This window comes from Octopus bimaculoides, chromosome 12 (assembly GCF_046866305.1).
Source record: "Octopus bimaculoides isolate indiv1 chromosome 12, ASM4686630v1, whole genome shotgun sequence".
Lineage (NCBI taxonomy): Eukaryota > Metazoa > Mollusca > Cephalopoda > Octopoda > Octopodidae > Octopus > Octopus bimaculoides.
In genome coordinates, this window is record NC_142939.1 from 8,744,816 (window position 1) to 8,767,222 (window position 22,407).

The window sequence follows — 22,407 nt, forward strand, 5'->3', positions numbered from 1 at the left end:
ACACACACACACACGTACGTATGTATGTATGTATGTATATACATATATACTTGGAAATGGATGCGTAGCTTTCAATCATATACATGCACACGCACGTATGTACGTACACGCAGGTGCACAGATGTTTGCAGTCACACGCATGCGCGCATGTATACATTTATGTGTGTTTGTCTTTGCGTTTGTGTTAGTCACCCTACTATCGCTTGACAACTGATGTTGGTGTGTTTATGTTTCCGAAACTTAGCGGTTCGGCAAAAAGACCGATAGAATAAGCACTAGGCTTACAAAGTATAACTCCTGGAGTCAATTTCTTCAACTAAAGGCAGTTACTCAGCATGGCCAAAGTCAAATGACTGAAACACGTAAGAGAGTATATATACGTGTGTATGTGTGTGTGTGTGTGTGTGTGTGTGTGTGTGTGTGTGTGTGTGTGTGTGTGTGTGTGTGTGTTTCCCTTGAGAAAGTGAGTTTGAGCTGGTCACTGACAAAGTGACGAAGTTTTTTGAGTCAAGATAGTTCCAGTATTTATAAATATATCGTTGAATTGGTGATTTAGTCGAACTGTCAATGCATACACCCAAGTGTGTGCATTTATTTACATAAGAATCATAGATGGAGAAGTTTTGAAATGTCTTATAAGTCTTCTCCGTGCCACCAATGGATTGGATTTGGAGAATTCACATCAGTTTCTTTTTTTCTCTGAAACCAAGTATTTCTATGTTTTTGTGCAAAATCGTTGGTACATAACTTCATCCATCTATGATGATAGGTAAAAATGAGAATTCATAGTCAGTGTACAAGAGTTGTAAGTTCCGCATTAATTCGCCATTACTGTTCTCTCTTTCCTGGACATTTGATTGTACATTCACATCCGCTGGACAGCTGACCTCTAGAACAGTGCATGCTCTTTGTTCCCTGTCCCACATAACAATATCAAGTCTGTTATGTTTGCTCTGAAGGTATGCTTTTATTGAAGTGTTTCCACAAGTATTTCTTGCTCTTGAAGGTGTGAATAACTTATGGTTCTAACATGCCTTTAATATATACATCAGAGCAGTATTTCCTGCAGATAGCATTGCAAATAGTTTTTATAACTATATCATGCCTCAGGGACAGGTAGTATCTCATAGACATTTTGGGGCAGCTGCTGATGATGTGAGTGATATCTTCCACACTGGTACAACAATGCTAACCATTTTTTAACACATCATGGAGGTTTTGTAGTATATTTGTCTCTCTTGTTTTGCATGTATGTAGTAGCTATCTCATCTTTCTGAATAGCGAAGGTATATCCTGCTAGGTGGGGTGTAATGTATCTATTGTGGTCCCAGGAGAGACTGCTCTTCTTGTCAATACTGTTGGTGCTTTCTAGCTTATGGGATATGTACCCCATGCATTGCTTTTTGCTGGTATGATACCTGCTTCTCCTTCAAGCTTCTGTTTAAGTTGGCCAGTCCAGTCTCCATTGGTTTACATAAGATAGCTGGATTCTCAGAGCACCTACTCAGTAGTTCTACCACTCTGACAATGTTGTTGCTCTCCCTTTTGAGTATGCATGGAATCTACTCGTTTCTTTCATTACTGTTCAGCTGGTGTTGTCTGGATGATAAAATGCAAATTTCAAAGGTTGTTTGGACTGACCTTATGCCTCTACCATCATCATTTCATCTCACATATGTCCTATCAGTGTCGCTGTTAATATGAAAGTTGCCAGTGGTGGTCAGTACCTTTCTGGTTTTGATGTCCAGACTGCATTTCGTGTCAAGTATCCAATCCAATATCCCAAATGCTAGTATTAGCAATTGTACTGCAAAAGCAATGTGAGATATGGTCTTGTTAAATGCAGACAGCCCTGATTTCCATATTTTCCAGACTCTACAGAAGTATTCTGTTGTTTTTCTGGCTTTAGTCACAGTATCAACTTATGCAACATTCTCATAATTCCAAGGTGCTTGTAGCTTTCATCATTAGAGAACATCCACAAGCCGTTGATGTTCATGTTCTCTGTCTGGTCAACAATCTTTCCTCAGTTGACAATCACATATAAGCATTGGTCTTGCTTATATTCCATTCCAAAATTTTCGTGTAGTTCTAATTGTCTCTTGATGCTGATCATATTACACTTTACGTCATCAATAAAAATGTGTGGACGACATTAACATTTTTCTTTCCTGCATATCCCAGCATGTAGTCATGGCATTTGGTTAACAGGGCTAACAAGGGATTCACTGCCAATGCAAACAGTATTACAAATAAAAAAAAACTATCACCCTGGAATGTCTGCTGATAGTTTTGACTCTGTTTGTAATAACAATTGTTGCTTTAGTAACTGTGTGGGCCATGTTGTGGTCAGTCTTTCAATGGCATTCACTGTAGCAGCTGATACCAGAGCAAGGTGCAGTGACATATGTATATGTATGTATGTATGTATGTATGTATGTATGTATGTATGTATGTATGTATGTATGTATGTATGTATGAGTGTGTGTGTATGCATGTGTTTGTATGTATTTGTATCTGTATTAGTGTGTGTGTGTGTGAGAGACAGAAAAAGAGAGAGAGGAAGAAAGAGAGAATAGGAGGGAGAGATGATCCACAGTAAAAGGAGATGTCATTATATCCTTATATTTATGTACCTTTTTCATTGCCTGAATTGAAAGTTGTAAGAGAAAGAGCTGGATACTGATATGTTGTCATCTGAATCAAAAACAGGAACTTTTGAGTAACATGATGATGCAGCATAACCATGCACACACACACACACACACACACACACACACACACACACACACACACACACACTCACACACACACACACACTCACACACACACACACAGTCACACACACACACATCCACACACGGATTAAATTGAGAATTCTATCCAAATACTTACAGTTATCAATGTCCAACCAGATGTCAATCTTTTAAAGAGATTTTTTACCGTTTCATTTAATTGTAATTCTTTTACTGGATCAATTTGTGAAGTGGAAAAATCAAAGCTTGGTTGAGTTCCACTTTCACATTTATCTGAACAAGATAATTTATTTGAGAAAACTTGTGTTTCATCATTGTTTAATTGAACAGTGAAATAATTTGAGGTTCCAGAAAAATAATTGCTTGAAATGTTAAATGTGATTCTCCAGCAGTAACCTGAAACAAAGCACAATGAGATAATGTTTATTGCATAGATTGACTGCTTGTAATAATACTGTTTGTATACATTTTATCTTTTACTTCTTTCAGTCATTGAACTACGGCCATGCTGGGGCACCGCCTCGAAGGATTTTAGTTGAACAAATCGACTTATTGTATCGATCTATTTTGCCAAACCACTACATTACAGGAACGTGAACAAACCAATACTGGTGGTTGAGTAGTGGTGGTAGGGCAAACACAAACGCAAACACACACACACACAAACACACACACACATATACATATAGGATAAGCTTCTTTGAAATTTTGTCTGTTAAATCTACTCACAAAGCTTTGGTTGCTCTGGGGCTATAGTAAAAAGCATTTTCCCTAGGTATCAAGCTGTAGGATTGAACTAGGAACCCTGTGTGTGCCGTGGAAGTAAACTTCCTACGACGTAACCATGTTTGCATCCATATGTTCTGCCTCGATATATCTGTTACAGCACTGTGCATTCTACACTCAATTTCTACCTCATCACAGTAAAATAGTGATACTTCTGTCAGGATCTGTGGCCAATAGACAGAACTGCAATTTTGGGAAAACAACAGAAATGCAATTTCCTGAATTTGATGTTACCATATGTTTATTAATATTTTGCTAAGATTGAAGTCGATGGTGGTACAAGATTAAAGAAAAAAATAACATTTGATTCAGTAGCACACTGCAAATATGCTTAAAGCACATATTATTCTGATACGTACTCTTTGGTATTGGTTCAGGCTGTGATTGTGAATCCCTTGTGCTGGTCTTACTCTGATAATTTTGACTCACAGAACCTAAAATATAATAAGTGTCAGAAATTGGAGAAAAAAATTCAATTCATTTGATGAAAAATTGATGTTAGTCCAAAGATTTTCTGAATATTAATCTTACCTTTCATATCAATGGCTGTTATTAACTGTAGTATTATACTACTAATGTAGATATTTAAACAGAATAATTCCTGGGAATAAAATTTATATTCCAATCAAAGATCAGTATGGTCTTAATGAAATGATTGATATTATTTAGAGTACCATTCTCCTAGATTACAGAAAAATTTTGTACATTTCTTCACGAATCTCAACAAACTGAATAGAATTTAAAGTCACAATGCAAATTGTTTAGTGATATGAACTTTTATTCTTCTCAATCTCACAAGTTCTTTTGGCCTAAATTGATTCTGATTTCCTTAAAGTTCATGTGACTTAGAGCAGAGATCTCTTCCTTGAATAAGTTTCGTCATTTTAGGATTAATAAAATAAGTACCAGTTGAACCCTGAGGTTGTTTAAATCAATTTAGTCCTTCCTTTGAAATTGCTGGATTGTGCTAAAATTGGACCCCAATTTTAACTGATACTTTTAACTGTTTGGTTTAATACTTATATTAACTCAACTTGTAATGCTTCTAAAGCTAGTACCTCTCTATATAAAAAGCAATGGATATACACAAAATTCGGATTTTGCTTTTTTGCAAGTGGTACAAAATGTTTAATAGATCCTACTGTAGAGATACCCCTTGTGTAGATATTCCAACACATGATTACCAATACAAATTCCATGGTTACCAATACAATTCCATTTTAAACATGTTAAAAACATCTTCATCAGCTTACATGGAAAAGAAATTTATTAAGCAGCTCAGTGTATTTATTACACACAGAACTGTCGGATTTAATAGGGTACCAGATTGACAGCATTGCAGTATTTGTTCCAATTCTCTGCTCTTTGAATTAAAATCCCATTGAGATCAAACTTGACCTTCATTTGTATCTGTTTGAGGTGAATATAAGAAAGTTATCAGTCTAGAGTAGTTGATTGGGAGAATTGTTAGAGAATGGAATGGGATGCCCCGTGCACTCAATTTCTGCCTCATCACAGAAAAATGGTGACACTTCTGTCAGGATTTGTGGCCAATAGATAGTAACAGCAATTTTGGGAAAACAATGGAAATGTAATTTCCTGAACTTGATGTTGCCATATGTTTATCAGTATTTTGCTAAAATTGAAGCAGATGATGGCACAAGATTAAAAAAAAATAAACAACATTCAATTCAGTAGCACTCTGCAAATATGCCTAAAACATATATTATTTTAATACATACTATTTGACATTAGTTCATTCTGCATTTGTGAATCCGTTGTGCTTGTGTTGCTTGGATAATTCCTATCCGTAGGGCCTAAAAGATTGTAGATAATTACTTTCAGAAACTGGGGAAAAACTTAAATTCATTAGAGGAAAAATTAATATATGTCCAAAGATTTTCCAAATATTAATCTTACTTTTCATATCAATGGCTGTTATTAAGTGTATTATAAATTTAACTGTTTGGTTTAATACTTGCTTTAACTCAACTTGTAATGTTTTTAAAACTAGTCCCTCTCTATGTAAAAAGCAGTAGATTGTTGTCTGCTTTCCATGCTGGCATGGGTTGGATGGTTTGACTGAGGACTGGTGCGCCAGAGGGCTGCTCCAGGCTCAATCTGATTTGGCAGAGTCACTACAGCTGGATGCCTTTCCTAATGCCAACCGTTTCAAGAATGTAGCAAGTGCTTTTATGTGCCACCGGCACAGGGGCCACTCAGGCGGTTCTGGTAACGACCAAACTCAAAAAGTATTTTTATGTATTACCTGCATGGGAGCCAGTCTGGCGGCCCTGGCAATGACCACACTCGAATGATATACAAAATTTTGATTTTGCTTTTATGCGATATGAAACATTTAATAAAGCCTACTGTAGAGGTGCCCCATCTGTAGAGGTACCCCATCTGTAGAGGTACCCCATCTGTAGAGGTACCCCATCTGTAGATATTCCAACACATGATTCCCAATACAAATACCATGTTTTGAGGTTGGCAGTTCACACATCTTGATCCCTTGCAATGATGGACATGTCTCTAATACATAAAAATTGATTGATGATTGCTTCACCATCGATAAAATGAATTGATAGAAATTAATTGTTTTGTTACTGCTCTCAGTAGGTTAATCGACCTGCGTGGAAAGGAAACTTCTTAAGGACTCAACCAGATAGAGACAAATAGAGTACTTATTACATACTGAACTGTCAGATTCAATAGGGTACCAGTCTGAAAGCTTTCTAGTATTTGTTGCAAATCTTAGCTCTTTGAATTTAAATCCCATTGAAATTAGTCTTGACTCTCATTTGTTTGGGGTTGATAAAATAACGTTACTTGTCTCAATTAGGTGTTTGGCAGAATTATTCGAGAATAAGATAGGCTGCCTTGATGTATCTGTTCCAGCATTGTACATTTTGAGAAAATTGTACTCATGAGAAAAATATGGTGACACATCTGTCAGGAGTTGTAGCCAATTGATAGTAACTGCAATTTTAGGAAAACAATGGGAATGTAATTTCCTGAATTTGATGTCTCCATATGTTTATTAATATTTTACTAAGATTAAAATAAATAATTGCACAAGTTTAAACAAATAAACATCTGATTTGTTAGCACACTACAAATATGCTTAAAATATATATTATTCTTAAATATACCTTTTGACATTGTATTGGTCTGTGTTTGTAGATCTTTTGCGCTTTTGTAGGAGAATTTATTCTGATACATGAAGCCTAAATAAAGAATTATTGATAATTAGCGTCAGAAATTGGACAAAAAAAACTTAAATTCATTAGATGAAAAATTGATATTATTCAAAAGACTGCCAAGGTCAACTTTGCCATTCATCCTTTCAGGGTCAACAAATTAAGTACCAGTTGAATACTGGGTTCAATAAAATGGACATATACTCTCCACCAAAATTGCTGGCCTTGTGCCAATATTAGAAATCAAAATTAAAAATCAATATTAGTTCAAAGATTTTCTGAATATTAGTTGTATCTTTCATGTCAATGGTTGTTATTAACTGTAGTATTATGCTATTGATCTAGATCATAGGTTCTCAAAGTGGGTGCTCCCACCCCCCAGGTGGGCGTCGAGAGGGTCCAGGTGGGTGCTGGTGTCTGAGGGGGTGGTAGAGGGAAAGGAGGCATTGAGAGAAAGGCAGTGGATTAGGGGACGCTTATAATAATATTAAATATCAAATGATTCTTGATATATATAAATTAGTAAAATATAAAATTTTAATTTTTACATAAAAATAGGGGTGGAGGTGCTGAGAGTATTATGGGGCCATAAGGTGGGGCAGTGGCCATGAGGTGGGGCAGTGGCCCCAAAAGTTTGAGAACCTCTGATCTAGATATTTAAACAGAAGTTTTAGCTTTCATATGTTACTTGTTTCAGTCTTTAAACTGCAGCCATGCTGGGGCAATTCTTTGGAGAATTTTGGTCAAATACTCCAGTATTTTTTGCTTTTTAAGCCTATTACTTATTTTATAAGTTCTTTTTTGCTGAATTGGTAAGGTATGGGGACATAAACACACCAACATGTGTTATCAAGTGGTGGTGGGGACAAATACAGACACACACACACACATGTAGTTATACACAGCCTCTCACACTCTCACACATATACACACATCCACACACACACACACATGCATACATAAATACACTGAACACACATCACTCCACATAATGCATGCACTGGTTTACTTATACACTTACACACACATACTCTCATATGCACACACAGGTTCACATAATTTTAAGCTTGCCACCCATACATTCACGTGTGCTCACCCCGGTTCACACACAGACACTCACACATACTATTCTTATATACTTACATAAGCTTCCACACCCCAGTTCAGTGACGTCATTGTTATTGTTTCCTTCTCCCTTTCAGCCACCCTCTTTCTTTCAGTCAGTTTATCATGTTAAACTGTTAATCCCTACATACTTTTTCTCTCTCTCATTTTTTACTTCCTCCCTTGATTTTTTCCCCCCTCTCATCCCTTTCTTTCAAAGAACATAAGCTTAATATGTCACAGACTTTATCTGTCTTCCCAGGCATCATAATAATACTTGTTGTTCCATCACTTGTCTTTGTCTTTTGTTTTCTGTACATTTGAACTAATGACCCTTAATGGTTGTCTTCGTGGATTGTTTACTCTGTACGTCCTCTCTGCTGTTGTTCGTTCGTTCGAAACCCTAATTCTCCACAAATGTTATATTTTTAAAATTTCTGGATGCTGCTGTCTTTTGAAGTTTTCTTATCTTGTCATTGAAAGCACAAAATAGGGAGTAGTAAAACAGTCGGTAACTGATGAGGAGTAACCTTCTTTTGGTATTTTGTCCTGTACTTATCTCTAGTTTGTTGTAAACTCCATCTCCTCGGTAGTTTGGTTCTTTTCTTTCCTTGCTCCCTTCTCCTTTCCTTCTGCTGTACTTTCTGGTCTGTCTGCTGATGTTTCCTTCACAATTTTTTGCGGGGAGGGGCCTCATTCTAATTTTTCTTTTTGGTACACTTGGAGCTGACGTGGCCCTTCTCTCCACACTTGAAGCATTGGGGCCTACGTCCCTCCACAGGCACTCGTATTGTCAGCCCCTCCTCTACAAACACTCTATCTGGTAAATTTTCCAGAGTTTGGTTTGCCCCTTGAATTATGGAGTGGTTGGTGTTAGGAAGAGAATATATGCATGTGTGTATGCATACACACACACACACACACATGCACACACACACATACATGCACACAAACACACATACACACACAATCATGATAATGCAGCTAAAATATTGTAACATTATATAAAAATTAAATGAATCAATGCCTATGTTTTGATGAGATGAAAATTATTGTTTCAAGAATTCATGAAGGAAGTTATAAGTTAGAATACTTACTGTAAACTATTTGCAGGAGACAAAGTAAAATGAAAATGCAATTCATAATCTGAAAGTAAACAAAATATTTGAATGATTTTTTGAAAATAGAGAAAATATATCACTTTTTATTGAAAGTCGGAACAGTTACACTCAGTACTTAAAATTTCCTATTAGAAATATATGTACCTTTTCTTTTCTACTCTAGACACAAGGCACGAAATTTTGGGGGAGGCGGCCAGTCGATTAGATCGACCTCAGTACGCAACTGGTACTTAATTTATCCACCCCCGAAAGGGTGAAAGGCAAAGTCGAACACAGCAGAATTTGAACTGAGAATGTAAAGACAGACGAAATACCGCTAAGCATTTCGCCTGGCGTGCTAACGTTTCTGCCAGCTCACCACCTTACAAATATGTGTACCTGTGTGCTAATGAGGGACCTTCTACATGATTGTCTGACCTGGTAGAAATAGCAGTTAAGTCTCTCTCGACTCTAACCATACCATCTTAAAACAGGAAAAGCACATTGGATAATGTTGTTACAGGTACACTATGTTTAAAAAACATGGGATTTTTTAATTTAATTCTTTTACTTGTTTCAGTTATTTGACTTCAGCCATGCTGGAGCACTGCCTTAAAGGGTTTTAGTCAAACAAATCGACCCCAAGACTTATTTTTTTAAGCCTAGTATTTATTTATTCTATTGGTTCCTTTTGGTGAACTACTAAGTTATGGGAATCTAAACACACCAACACCATTTGTCAAGCAGTGATGGGGGGACAAACACAGACACAAAGACACACACACGTAGTTACGAGGGATGTCGGAAGTTTGAATGTAAGGACCAATAGAAGGCTGCAAAAGGACTTTTCAAAGGAAACCTAAAACACCGTGGAAACTGAATCACATCGTCTCCAGAACCACAAAATGGGTAAGTAACTTGTTTCCTTTTTACGTCACTATCTTTCAGCCAGATTGGTGGCTCTGAGAATGGGATGCATAAGTACATATGGTCTGGAATTACCCTGGATGCAAGATCACCTGCTCAATAACATCAGGTCACAAGGTTTGGATGTAACAGCCTGGAATGAACAGGGTAGGTAGATTGGTGGGGAGGCAGGGTGGTGGTGCTATTCCAGCCAGAACGAAGGTGATGTGGTGAATCAGTGAGGTGGACAGAACCAGAATAGCAGAGACAGGCTTGGAAAAACTGGGAAAAGGGTAAAACTGAGAATGATACCAAGTAAGTAGAAGGGAAACTCTGTGACAGATTTATTTAGCAAAGGATAAAGTAGAATGGGAGAGGTTTGCCAATGATTTTTGTCATTAAGATCAGAAATATGAGCAGGATTGTGAGACGGAACTAAAGAGATTTGTGGCATTGTGAGTGAGAAAGGGATACAGATGGGTAATGGTACACATGTATTTAGTACTTCTGAAGAGAAGGAAACATCCACAAAGGCATGTTCTGAACATTAAACTGTTCATTGTTCAAAAGTCTGGATGAAATTTTACCTTTGTTGGAAACAGGTGAGTGCTGGGGACAGGAAGGTGGTCAAGCCTCAGGAAAATCAGCTTCAACAAGTTACATGTAACTCATGCAAGTGTGAAATAGTGGAGATTACAACAAAATAGAAATGGCAGACACGTGTATGTGTATATGTATGTGTGTGCTCAATATAAATATTTGGTTGACAACTGATGAGTGATATTAATATAATGTAATAAAATCGAAATCGAACTAAATTCGACGACTGCCCCCCCCCCCATACCAACGTCTCCTTCATTGGACACTAAACTCGGCTTGCGAAGACCTGTTGGGGCAAGTGAAAGCGAAATCGTGATGGCACCTGTACCAGTGGAGCACTAAGAGCACCGTTTGAGCGTAATCGTTGCCAGAGCAACTGTCTGGCTTCCGTGCCAGTGGCACATAAATAGCACCATTTGAGCGTGATCGTTACCAGCGTCGCCTTCCTGGAACTTGTGCCGGTGGCACGTGAAAAGACATTCGAGCAAGATTGTTGCCAGTGCCCCTGGACTGGCTCCTGTGCAGGTGGCATGTAAAAGACACCTTTTGGAGCGTGGCCGTTGCCAGTACCTCCTGACTGGCCTTCGTGCCGGTGGCACATAAAAGCACCCACTACACTCTCGGAGTGGTTGGCGATAGGAAGGGCATCCAGTTGTAGAAACTCTGCCAGATCAGACTGGAGCCTGGTGTAGCCATCTGATTCACCAGTCTGCAGTCAAATCGTCCAACCCATGCTAGCATGGAAAGCGGGCGTTAAATGATGATGATGATGTATGTATTGTTATGTATTGCAAGAAATAGCTGGGTGGTTTTTCTCTAACATTTTATATGGTTCAACCTACTCAAGTTAATGTGTGAAAAACAAAATAGGAATTTTAAAAGAAGTTTTTATAAAACTAGTTTTTGAACATTGAATAGTAATGAGATGGGGGTCAACCAGAATAAAATAGTAATGAAAGGGGTCTGTAGATAAAAAAATGGCTGAGAACTCCTGAACCCTTCAAGGTTGTGCCACAGCATGTCTGCAGTTCAATGAACGAAACAAGCAAAAGAAAAAAGATAAAAAGAAGTAAATGGAGGAAATAAGGAACCACAACTTACTGGTTAATTAAAAATATAATTTCCACAAATGCAGCAACGACTCCGAATCAATGCAGCGTCAAGTTAAATGTTGTTGTTTTTTGTTTTTTTTATCCTTTATATTCTGATTTCAAATCTTGTTAGAGTCAGTTTGCTTGTTAGATCTTCCACTGGTTTGATAAACTAATTCAAATGAAGAGTGTGGAATCAATATGTATGTGCTACACGGCTACATCTAATCCACTCCTAACAAGTTTTGGGCTTGGATTTAAAGTGAGATATATTTGGTCAATAAAATTGTATGAGCACATATGTGTGTAATTTTAGTGTATTGGTGTGGCTTTAATTATGTGTATGCGTGTGTGTGTGTGTTGTGTGCGTGTGCATGTGTGTGTGTGTGATGTGAGTTTGTTATGTAGGCAATTATATATGAATATAAGCATGTGTATTCATTCACACATAGATATATGTATGTGTATGTGTAAGTAATTCACTTGAATATTAACTGAGAGCAGGAAGTTCTTTAAAGTGACAAACGGCTTTGAAAATTCACTTCAAAAACAATCCTTAGTATTCTTTTTTTTTTTTTTGTATAAGATTTACAAATCTTCCCATGGATGTTCCTGTACAATATCTGTTTGGTAATTTGTTTATTCAGAGATTGTCTGTTGCCACTAAAACAATGAAACTATGACAATGATGTTAGCCATAAAACAAGTTGATAAAATAAGTCAACTTCATCAACCCTCAGAGGTCAACTGGTACTTATTTTATCAACCCCAAAAGGAAGGAAGGCAAAGTTGACCTTGGTGCAATTTGAATTCAAAACATGAATATGAATGAAATGCTGTGAACCATTTTGTCTGCTGTGCTATCAATTCTGCCATCTTGCCACCCGATTGTTAATGTTAATATTAACATCATTCTTAAGATAATGTAAACAAACTCATATTCATGCATAACCTTTTTGGTAAGCAGAGCAGTTTCTACCAGGTCATAGTGAAGGTATACTCATCCAGTAATTCTATGGTTGTATGGAAGACAATATTTCTCAGGACATTCACAATAAGTCTATAAGATTTTTACCTCTTTTTTTAAGAACTTGATTGATGTATTTATTTTGGCTGCTGTTTTCCAACAGATACTTTCTAAGTAAAATCATATGATTCTTAAAGGTTTTCTGGATTCCTTTTAAGCCTCTTGCTTTCTTGTCTGCAATAGACATTTAAGAGCAGATTCAAACAACACATATACTCTTTCAAATTTATTGATGGAACATAAAACCACCATCACCTCTCTCCCACATTATGTTTGAAACATAAGGGACAAGTTCAAAATGTTCCAATGGCCTGGAGCATGCTAAATATTGCATCCACTATATCCTCCAATCCCACCCCTGCCCCAAAATAAAAAGATGAAAAAGTTTTTCCAAGCCACAGGTTCACAATGCCAGTTTCCTGGATTCTGGAACATGTCTGTTCCTTCCCTGGGTGGGACATTGGTCTGTTGCAGGATTACTCATTTTTACCAGCTGAGAGGAGTGCAGAAATATGAAATGAAGTGCTTTGATTAAGAACATAACACATCACCTGGTCCAGGAATTGAAATCAGAATCTCATGATCACGAGTGCAACACTCTACCATGAAGCTACACACTTCCACTCTCTATATATCAATATGGTACAAATGTATGTTATAATTATTGGAGAAATTTTACACCCTAATTCAAGAATCAAGGTCACTGTATACAAGATTTAAAATTTGAAGACACAGCAAGCACAGGGCAAAATGCTACATAAATTTTACTCGCAAACCAGCTACCTGCCATTGGTTTTGAAAAGTGGCCTCTTTTGATCGTCAGAAAATAGTATAACACACAATCAGTACTTATCATCTCCTCCTTATTTACAACAGCATCAACAGATGGCAGTGAATCTCATCACTTGACTATTATTACTAGATAATAAGCCAAGTACTAGTTACAATTTCATCTAGCATCTCGTTTGCACCATTCCAAAATAGTCATGAAATTCTAGCTTGTGAGTGATAATCAACTTTATACATACATGGGTAACTGTTATACACTCGTGAGTACTTATGTAAGAACATGTGCATAATTCAAAACTGGCTGAGTTAGTGTTGATGTGTGTGTGTGTGAGAGAGAGAGAGAGAGAGAGAATATATATATAGGTGCAGCAGTGGCTGTATGGTAAGTAGCTTGCTCACTAACCACATGGTTCTGGGTTCAGTCCCACTATGTAGCACCTTTAGCAAATGTCTTTTGGGCTGACCAAAGCCTTATGAGTGGATTTGGTAGTCAGAAACTGAATGAAGCCCATCGTGTATATATATATATATATATATGAAAGTATATGTGTGTGTGTATATGTTTGTGTGTGTGTGTTTGTCCCCCTAACATTGCTTGCCAACTGATACTGGTGTGTTTACATCCCTGTAACTTAGCGGTTCAGCAAATCAGACCAATAGAATAAGTATTAGGCTTACGAAGAATAAGTCCTGGGGTTGATTTGCTGAAGTAAAGGTGGTGCTCCAGCATGGCCGCAGTCAAATGACTGAAACAAGTAAATGAATAAAAGTATAAAAGAATAATATATATATATATAGTTATGGTATATTCTGTTAAGAATGTTGTAGAGTACAGTTTAAAGCTTGTCAACCTTCAGATTTACCCCATGCTTTCCAGGTTTGCATTTATGCATCTGTCGTGTGTGAAGAGATAATTGAAAGAATTGGAGTCAACAAGAAGGAGTACGGGTTGGGCATTTATTTTTAAATCACTATAATTGTTTCCATGCAACATAGTTCTCAAGGTGTGCAAGTACTTAACTATGTAACTGCTTCCCTGCATTGTAAGATCTAGTTGTGTTTCCTCAGGTGATATGTAAATATTGTCTTTGTAAGTTTATATTCTTAGCTTCAAGTCATTGAAAGCAAGGACACTTGTGCTATAGCATTGTTTCAATTTGACATAGTACTCTCCATTGATGGTGTGGCCGTTTTTAAGATAGTTAAAAAACACGATTCCTTTTGCATCCCAAAAAACTGAGGCCATTACATTCTCTGCAGATGAAATGACCTTGGCTTTTTTGGCATAAGTGAGGAGGAGCGTTTTCACAGCACGTATTGTCTTGTCTTCGATTCAAAGAGATGAAACCAACATTCGTCCTCGGTTAGCAAATATTCAAGGAAACCCAGCTGGATCTGCCTGAAACAATGTCAGATTTTCCCGTGATGTGATCAACCTGGTGTGCTTTTCATCAGGTGTCAAAAGATATGGCACCCACCCAGCAGAAACCATTGTCATGCAAAGTTCATCGTGTAGAATGTTTCCAGCTCTCTCACGAGATTTGCTAACAGCATTGGCTATTTGATGTTTTGTCAATCACCTGTCATCCATCAGCATATGGTGAACACAACTATATATTCCTTAGTGGTGGCAGTTCCAGGAAGTCCAGACCTTGAGACATCTTCAAGACTCCCCATTCCCCTCCTAAATTCAGTTACCCCGGTGTTGCACTGTTGATAAATCTGGAGCATCGTCTCCTAGTGTAGTAGCAATGTCAACATGAATGTCCTTGGGGACTGAGCACCTCATAATAAATATTTGTTATGCTGTTATTCAATTTATCCAGCGTTTTTCGTTTTATTGAAGAGAATTGATTCGTACGGGATAGGGTTACCCAATGATGGTGGCCCTATCACCTACAAGCTCATGGCCGACATGTAAACTAATGTTCTCATCCCTTTCCAGCACAAGTTTTATATATATTTTTGTTTGAGAGGTGGTGTCAGAGTGAAACTAGATGACCTTCGAAGGCCGTCTGCGCTGATCTCAATCTGCTGTCTCTGAAGAAATGATTTCCTTTTTTAGACCAGTCAAGTATCCCAAATGCTAGTACTATTACTGTATAAGTTTTAGGTCTTGTAATAAAAGGAGAATTCAGACTGCCATGTTGTGTATGTATGAATACATATACATGCACTCACAGCTCCGTGTGTATGTGTGTGCATGCGTGCGTGTGTGTGTGTGTGTGTGCGTATCTTTCGCCGATGATTATCAACTAAAACAGCTGCTGCTCGTCAACAATGCTTTAAGTTTATATTTGTTCGGCGCCATGTTACACAATTCCTTGGTTGCTCTCACCATCAGGATGTGAGGGAATCTGGGATTGGAAAGTTGGACTGAAATATAAAACAAATGAAATCATATGTTAATAGCCACTCATGCACTTCAAACGGCACTCCTTAATTTGTTCAAAAAGCGATGAAGTTGTAAGGAACGACCGTGCGAAATCATAAAAGGAGAAATGGTGACGAATGGAAAAACAGAGGACTCCTTTTATTTAAACGCGTCGCACGGTCGAACACACAATAATATATCAATAAGGATGATATACATGATATGTTATACGACGATAACATAGATGACCAGTAATAAAAGACCACAACCGTATAAGATGAATAACAGAGATATTTATTGTAGCGTTAAAGATGTATGTCTGTGTGAGAGTGTGAATGCGACATATAAGAACATTATCAAAGACAGGCCGTCATACAAAGAAAAGTATGTATGTGAGTGATACATGTATGTGTATGTGAGTTATTACAGCAAATAGAAAGAGTCAATAACACGTGAGCAATTATACCAGTTCTTTAGTACACTGTAGGAAAAGTTCTGTATGTGAAGTGAGTTGGCTGAGTGTGGCAGTGCTGATCACTAGTTGTGATGTCGTGGCATCGATGCCGGGCCGTGATTCTTGTTATACAGATGTTCGTCGCTGGCTGAGAACTCTTGTCTGTTTATTATCGTGGTGAAGCTAAGTCACCTAACAGAATCGAAGAGAGAGAGTGTGCCGCGGTGGTTTAGTTTGGTGTACATAGAAAGTCGTGTTGACGCTGGTGGGGATTGATGCTTGGTAGTAATCGTGTTGGTCATGACGATGATGCTGGATAGTAGTCGTAGACTCTTGTTGCTGATGTGGCGACGGCGGTGGTCATCGTTGGCTGGACGAAGCTGTTGAAGTGGTCGCTGGCTACTTGTTGCTGCTGCTGTCGTGTGGTACACGGAACAGTCTCTATAGAGAAACTGGACTGAGACAAATTTGTTGGGTATGAGTTAAAGCTATTTATAACAAACTATCGGCTCACCAGTAGGAAAACACTATCACGTGACCTTATTAAGGGCTGTGATTGGTCAGTTTGCGTTCTGGCGGGAACGGTTCGAAGAAGTTGCCGATTCGAATAATGATCAGTCACGTGATGACAAGGAATGGGTTCTCTACTACGCTCGCATTTATTTATATTTAAATGAGAAGATTGTATGTAATGGCGATAGTAGTTTGTATCTAATGGCGGGAGGTAGTTTCACTACAAAGTCATCAACAAACATATATTTAAGTAGTCCGAATTAAGACAACGCCAATATAAATGCACCAATTAGAAATTGACGAATATTAGACTTGTTAGTTTAAAGAGAGATTTTCCAACTTCAACTGTCTATTTTAAACAACACTCAATAATTCATGCATTAAAATAATTTCTTTAATTATAAAAAAAAAAATAAAAAAATTAGAAAAAGGGAAAACAACAACTCATTAGTGTTGGGGAATTTCCTGTTTCAGATTTTTGTCTTTTGTATAGAAATATATTTCGTTTGACATTTGAAGTCAATAATCATATTTATTTGCATTTGAAAATAGTAACTACTTCACTTTGAAATTTAAAACAAATGATGTTGTTTAGTTTCACACTTAACATACATAACCATCAATTTATCATACTTAATATATATATAACGTTGACAGGCCAGTTACTGCAGTTTTTATACAAGAAAAAAATCTCTTATGGACGTTCATGCTGTTTAAAAATATTATATCAGTGAGACAAAAAATTGTTCCGAGAAGTTTAAACAGCATCCGGTGTTTTCACTAGCCGCTGCTGGAACGACTTTTCCTTTCCCGTTGACATACATACATACATACATACATACATAATACATACTTTACGCTACCCAATCCATTTAAATCATCCCTTACACGAATTTCTCGCTCGCACTAAACAGCGTAAACTCCACTCACTCCTTCATTCCGTCACACCCAATGTCACCTGCATCTAACGAAGAGGACTGCTTCACCGACCTGGGCCGCCGACCATCCCACTAGACGCCAGCTCCTGGCCAGTTCCAAGAAGTCGATCATTTTGCGGGCATCTGCCAACGTGTTGTGAACCGGTTTAACTTTCGCAGATGTCCCCAACATCTGAACATCTCCCCAGCAAAGACATCATAAAACCGGTCGACAAAGGTGGAGCCATGGTGGTGTGGTGCGTAGAGCTCTACAAGGCTGAAGCTCTCCGCCAACTTCAAGACACCTCCTTCTATTGCCCTCTTCCCTCCAACCCCACGCCTAGCTACTAACAGACAGTGTCCTCCACTACCCATGACCTCATCTCCTCCTCCCGTTTCCCTCCCACCGTTTCCAACTTCAATGTCCACACTCCTCGCACCCCGACCATCTACTACCTTCCCAAAATCCACAAGCCCTACAACCCTGGTCGCCCCATCGTCTCCGCCTGTAACTGCCCCATGAAACTGATCTTGAAATACCTCGACCGTGTCCTTGCCCCCCCCCCCCCCCAGTGGCTTCTCTCCCTTCACACATCCACGACATTAACCATGTTCTTCATTTTTCAACTCTTTCTCCTTCCCTGCTCGCACCTCTAAACTTCTCTTCACTCTTGATATCAAGAGTCTATATACGGTGATCCCACACAACGAAGGACTTCTTGCGCTCAAACACTTCCTAGACCTTCGACCCAACCCTCAGCCTGACACGTCCACACTTCTTCGTCTAGCTGAACTTGTTATCTCCCTCAACTGCTTCTCGTTTGCAGGGGAGTTTTACCAACATCTCTCAGGAGTGGCCATGGGAACGAGAATGGACCCCAACTATGCAAACCTGTTCGTTAGCTACGTGAGACCCAAATATTTTCAAGATTCACTAGTCTCACTCCCGAACTATACGGTTGTTATATTGATGACTGTATCGGTGTGACCTCGCTTTCCTGCGAACAACTAGACTGCTTCCTGTTTTCATCCCGCAAAAATAATAGTGCCCCCCTCCTTCGGAATATTCTGGAGCACCTTTAAGCATCAAAGTCTGTCGACGAGACTGTCCCTACATCCTTAACAACCTCCGCTATTCACTATTTCCATCCTAACACGACATCAGTACTGTTGCTGTTGGCACTCCGTCGCTTACGACGTCGAGGGTTCCAGTTGATCCGATCAACGGAACAGCCTGCTCGTGAAATTAATGTGCAAGTGGCTGAGCACTCCACAGACACGTGTACCCTTAACGTAGTTCTCGGGGATATTCAGCGTGACACAGTGCGACAAGGCTGACTCTTTGAATTACAGGTACAACAGAAACAGGAAGTAAGAGTGAGAGAAAGTTGTGGTGAAAGAGTACAGCAGGGTTCGCCACCATCCCCTGCCGGAGCCTCGTGGAGCTTTAGGTGTTTTCGCTCAATAAACACTCAACGCCCGGTCGGAGAATCGAAACCGCGATCCTATGACCGCGAGTCCGCTGCTCTAACTACTGGGCCATTGCGCCTCCACCGACATCAGTACTATATAAATACGAAAACGAAACGTAAATGAGTAAAGAGAAATAACTCAGACTGGCAATTGACGTGTCTGAACAATAAAAGATGAACGAGAGTATGTTAATTATATCATATAACATACAAAATAGAATATTGATTTGTGGAAATTATCACCGCTTCTAGGAATTGTAAAAGAATCGCTTGGGGATAATTAGGGCTGGCTCCAAAGGAGCATGGGAAGTAATCTCAAGAAATGTAGACCTCTAAAATGGACGTATATATCTTTGCATATGGGACTATATACATACACACATACGGGTAGGTGCATTATCTCCCTTGCATCGAGCTGCGCGGACAAGTACACACACACACACACACACACACACGCACACATAAGGGCACAGTAGGACGAGAAGGAAGGGACGTTATATAGTGTTTAGCATACTAATATTGGCATTGTTATTAATATTAGTATTTAAGGCGGCGAGCAGGCTGAGTAAAATGCTTAGCTGCATTTCGTCCGTTTATACGTTCTGATTTCAAATTCCGACATCTTTGCTTCTCATCCTTTTCGGGGTCGATAAAATAAGCAGCAATTGAGCCCTGAGGTCGATATAATCGACTCACGCATTCCCCTAAAATTTTTTGGCCTAGTACCTATAATACGAAAGAAAGGAATATTAGTATTGTTTCATTAATAATATCAATAGGTGCAAGAGTGGCTGTGTGGTAAGTAGCTTGCTTACCAACCACATGGTTCCGGGTTCAGTCCCATTGCGTGGCACCTTGGGCAAGTGTCTTCTACTATAGCCTCGGGCCGACCAAAGCCTTATGAGTGGATTTGGTAGACGGAAACTGAAAGAAGCCCGTCGTATATATGAGGCCAGGATGATGCAAGCAGGGCTCAAGAGATATTTAAGGAAAAATGTAAAGACTGAGAAGGTGAATGACAAGGACCTTTTTGTGTGCACAGTCTGTGACAGACCATGTCTGTCCTTGGCTGGCCTCAAATCTCACCTGCGAACCCATGGAAAACAAACCTCATCCAGCTATTCTGATTATATGTCTGTGCACACGTTTGAATGTGGTGTGTGCCAGAGGGTTTGCAAATCCAATGGGGGTCTTAAAAGACATGTTAGGATCCACAATGAGCAGAACTTACTTGCAGGTATTGGTAGTGCAAATCAGAGGTGCAATCTGTGTGGGTGTTTTTTCAAAACACTGTCTGGTTTAAAAATCCACATCAGACGCCATGAAAGGGCTAAGGTGTAGGTACAGGAGGTGGTCAAACTCTGTTTAAGGAGTAGACAACCACCATATATATATATATGTATATATATATATATATATATATATATATATATATATATATATATATATATATATATATGTATGTGTATGTGTATGTTTGTGTGTCTGTGATTGTCCCCCTACCATTGCTTGATGCTGGTGTGTTTATGTCCCCGTCACTTAGCGGTTCGGCAAAAGAGACAGATAGAATAAGTATTGGGCTTACAAAGAATAAGTCCCGGGGTTGATTTGCCCGACTAAAGGCGGTGCTCCAGCATGGCCGCAGTCAAATGACTGAAACAAGTAAAAGAGTAAAAGAGTATTACTAAAATATTAATAAAATAGACGTTACTAATGATTAGTATTAGTACTAAGATAGACAAACTATTACTTAGTGCTTGCCTTTACATGAACAGGCTGGTACTTGATATTGTTAGCAATATGGATAAGCCGGCGAGCTGCTAGAATCGTTAGCACACTGGGCAAAATGCTTAGCGGCATTTCGTCCGTCATCACGCTCTGAGTTCAAATTCCGGCGCGGTCGACTTTCCCTTTCATCATTTCGAGATCAATAAAAGAAGTAGCAGTTAGACAGTGGGGTCAATACAATCGACTTAACCACTCCCTCAAAATTGCTAGCCTTATGTCAAATTTCGAAACCAATGTGGATAAGGCAACGAGCTGCTAGAATCGTTAGCACGGCGGGCAAAATGTTAAGCGGCATTTCGTCTGTGTTTATGTCCTGAGTTCAAATTCCACCGTGGTCGACTTTGCCTTTCATCTTCTCGAGGTCAATAAAATAAATACCAGTTGAACACTGGGTCGAGACAATTGATTTATTCTCGTCCCCAAACTTGCTGGCCTCGTACCAAATTTAAAACTATTATAAGTAATATGGAGAGAATATTATTAGGTCGTCCCATGAATAATGCGGTTTTTTTCAATTGCATTAACTAAAAGTCGGAGGGGGATGGGATAAACTATTGCATCAACTTGATGTAAAAGCAGGTAATAATTTTACCTTGTCTATATTCTTAGTGCAAGTTTTAAAGAGTGCAGTTCAATTTTAACAGTTATTTTTTCAGAGCTATAATGGAAATGACAAAGCAGCATATTCGGCATATTTTGTTTTATGAGTTCAATAAAAGCAACAACGCAACGGAAAATGCGGGGAATATTAATGCAGTATATGGGGATCGGGCAATAAGCGTAAGCCAGTGTCAACGGTGGTTCCAGATACTCCGAGCCGGAAACTACAGCCTAGAAGACGAGCCTAGTCCTGGAAGATCTATAGAGCTCGACGGTGAAGTCCTGCAAACCCTGGTGGAACAAAATCCCATCGTAACTGTTGAGAAACTAGCAGAGAAGCTTGGATTTAGTCTGTGCTCTTCTTTGCTGCCACGTCTCACGAATGAACCTTTTTGGGACCGAATAGTGACTGGTGACGAAAAATGGGTTCTCTAAAAAAATATCAAGCGCCGAAGACAGTGGTTAGTGAAAGGAGAAACACCGGCACCCCAGTCTAAAGAAGGTCTTCACCCACGTAAGGTGTTGTTATCTGTTTGGTGGGATATGAAAGGTTTAGTCCACTTTGAACTTTTAAACCCAAACCAAACGATAACAAAGGAGATCCACTGCGAGCAGCCTGAGCGGCTAAAGTCAGCGCCAGAAGGAAAACGACCATCTTTGGTTTCAAGACAAAAGCTGTTCTTCCATCAGAATAATGCTCGGCCACATACAGCGAGGATGACATTCCGAAGGCTGGATCAGTTTGGATGGGAAACGATGCCCATTCACCATATTCACCGGTCATTGATCCATCTGATTATCATTTATTCCACAGACTTCAAAACTATTCGGATGGAAAAATATAAATTCTGTAGGCGAGGTCAGAGTAATACGGGGGGAGTATTTTACGTCACGGACAAATGAATTTTGGAAGAGGGTCCTTGCAAG

The 22,407-nt window shown here is 38.9% G+C and overlaps 1 protein-coding gene across 7 annotated transcripts in view; it reads right to left on the reverse strand.

Moving 5' to 3' along the window:
• The window catches only part of LOC106876769 (uncharacterized), a 23,338-nt gene extending 11,528 nt beyond the window's left edge, over positions 1 to 11,810 (reverse strand). For 3 of the 7 annotated variants that reach the window (XM_089360785.1, XM_089360781.1, XM_089360780.1), the window contains exons 1-6: positions 11,557 to 11,810; positions 8,947 to 8,995; positions 6,698 to 6,772; positions 5,285 to 5,359; positions 3,902 to 3,976; positions 2,896 to 3,152 (exon numbers count right to left, since the gene is read on the reverse strand). In XM_089360785.1, coding sequence (XP_089216911.1) covers positions 2,896 to 3,152; positions 3,902 to 3,976; positions 5,285 to 5,359; positions 6,698 to 6,772; positions 8,947 to 8,992 — 528 coding nt within the window. In that variant the 5' untranslated portion in view covers positions 8,993 to 8,995; positions 11,557 to 11,810. The remainder of the gene's footprint in view (positions 1 to 2,895; positions 3,153 to 3,901; positions 3,977 to 5,284; positions 5,360 to 6,697; positions 6,773 to 8,946; positions 8,996 to 11,556) is intronic. The other 4 variants (XM_089360787.1, XM_089360784.1, XM_089360782.1 and 1 more) reach the window with 3 other exon arrangements.
• Between the last annotated feature and the right edge of the window lie 10,597 nt (positions 11,811 to 22,407).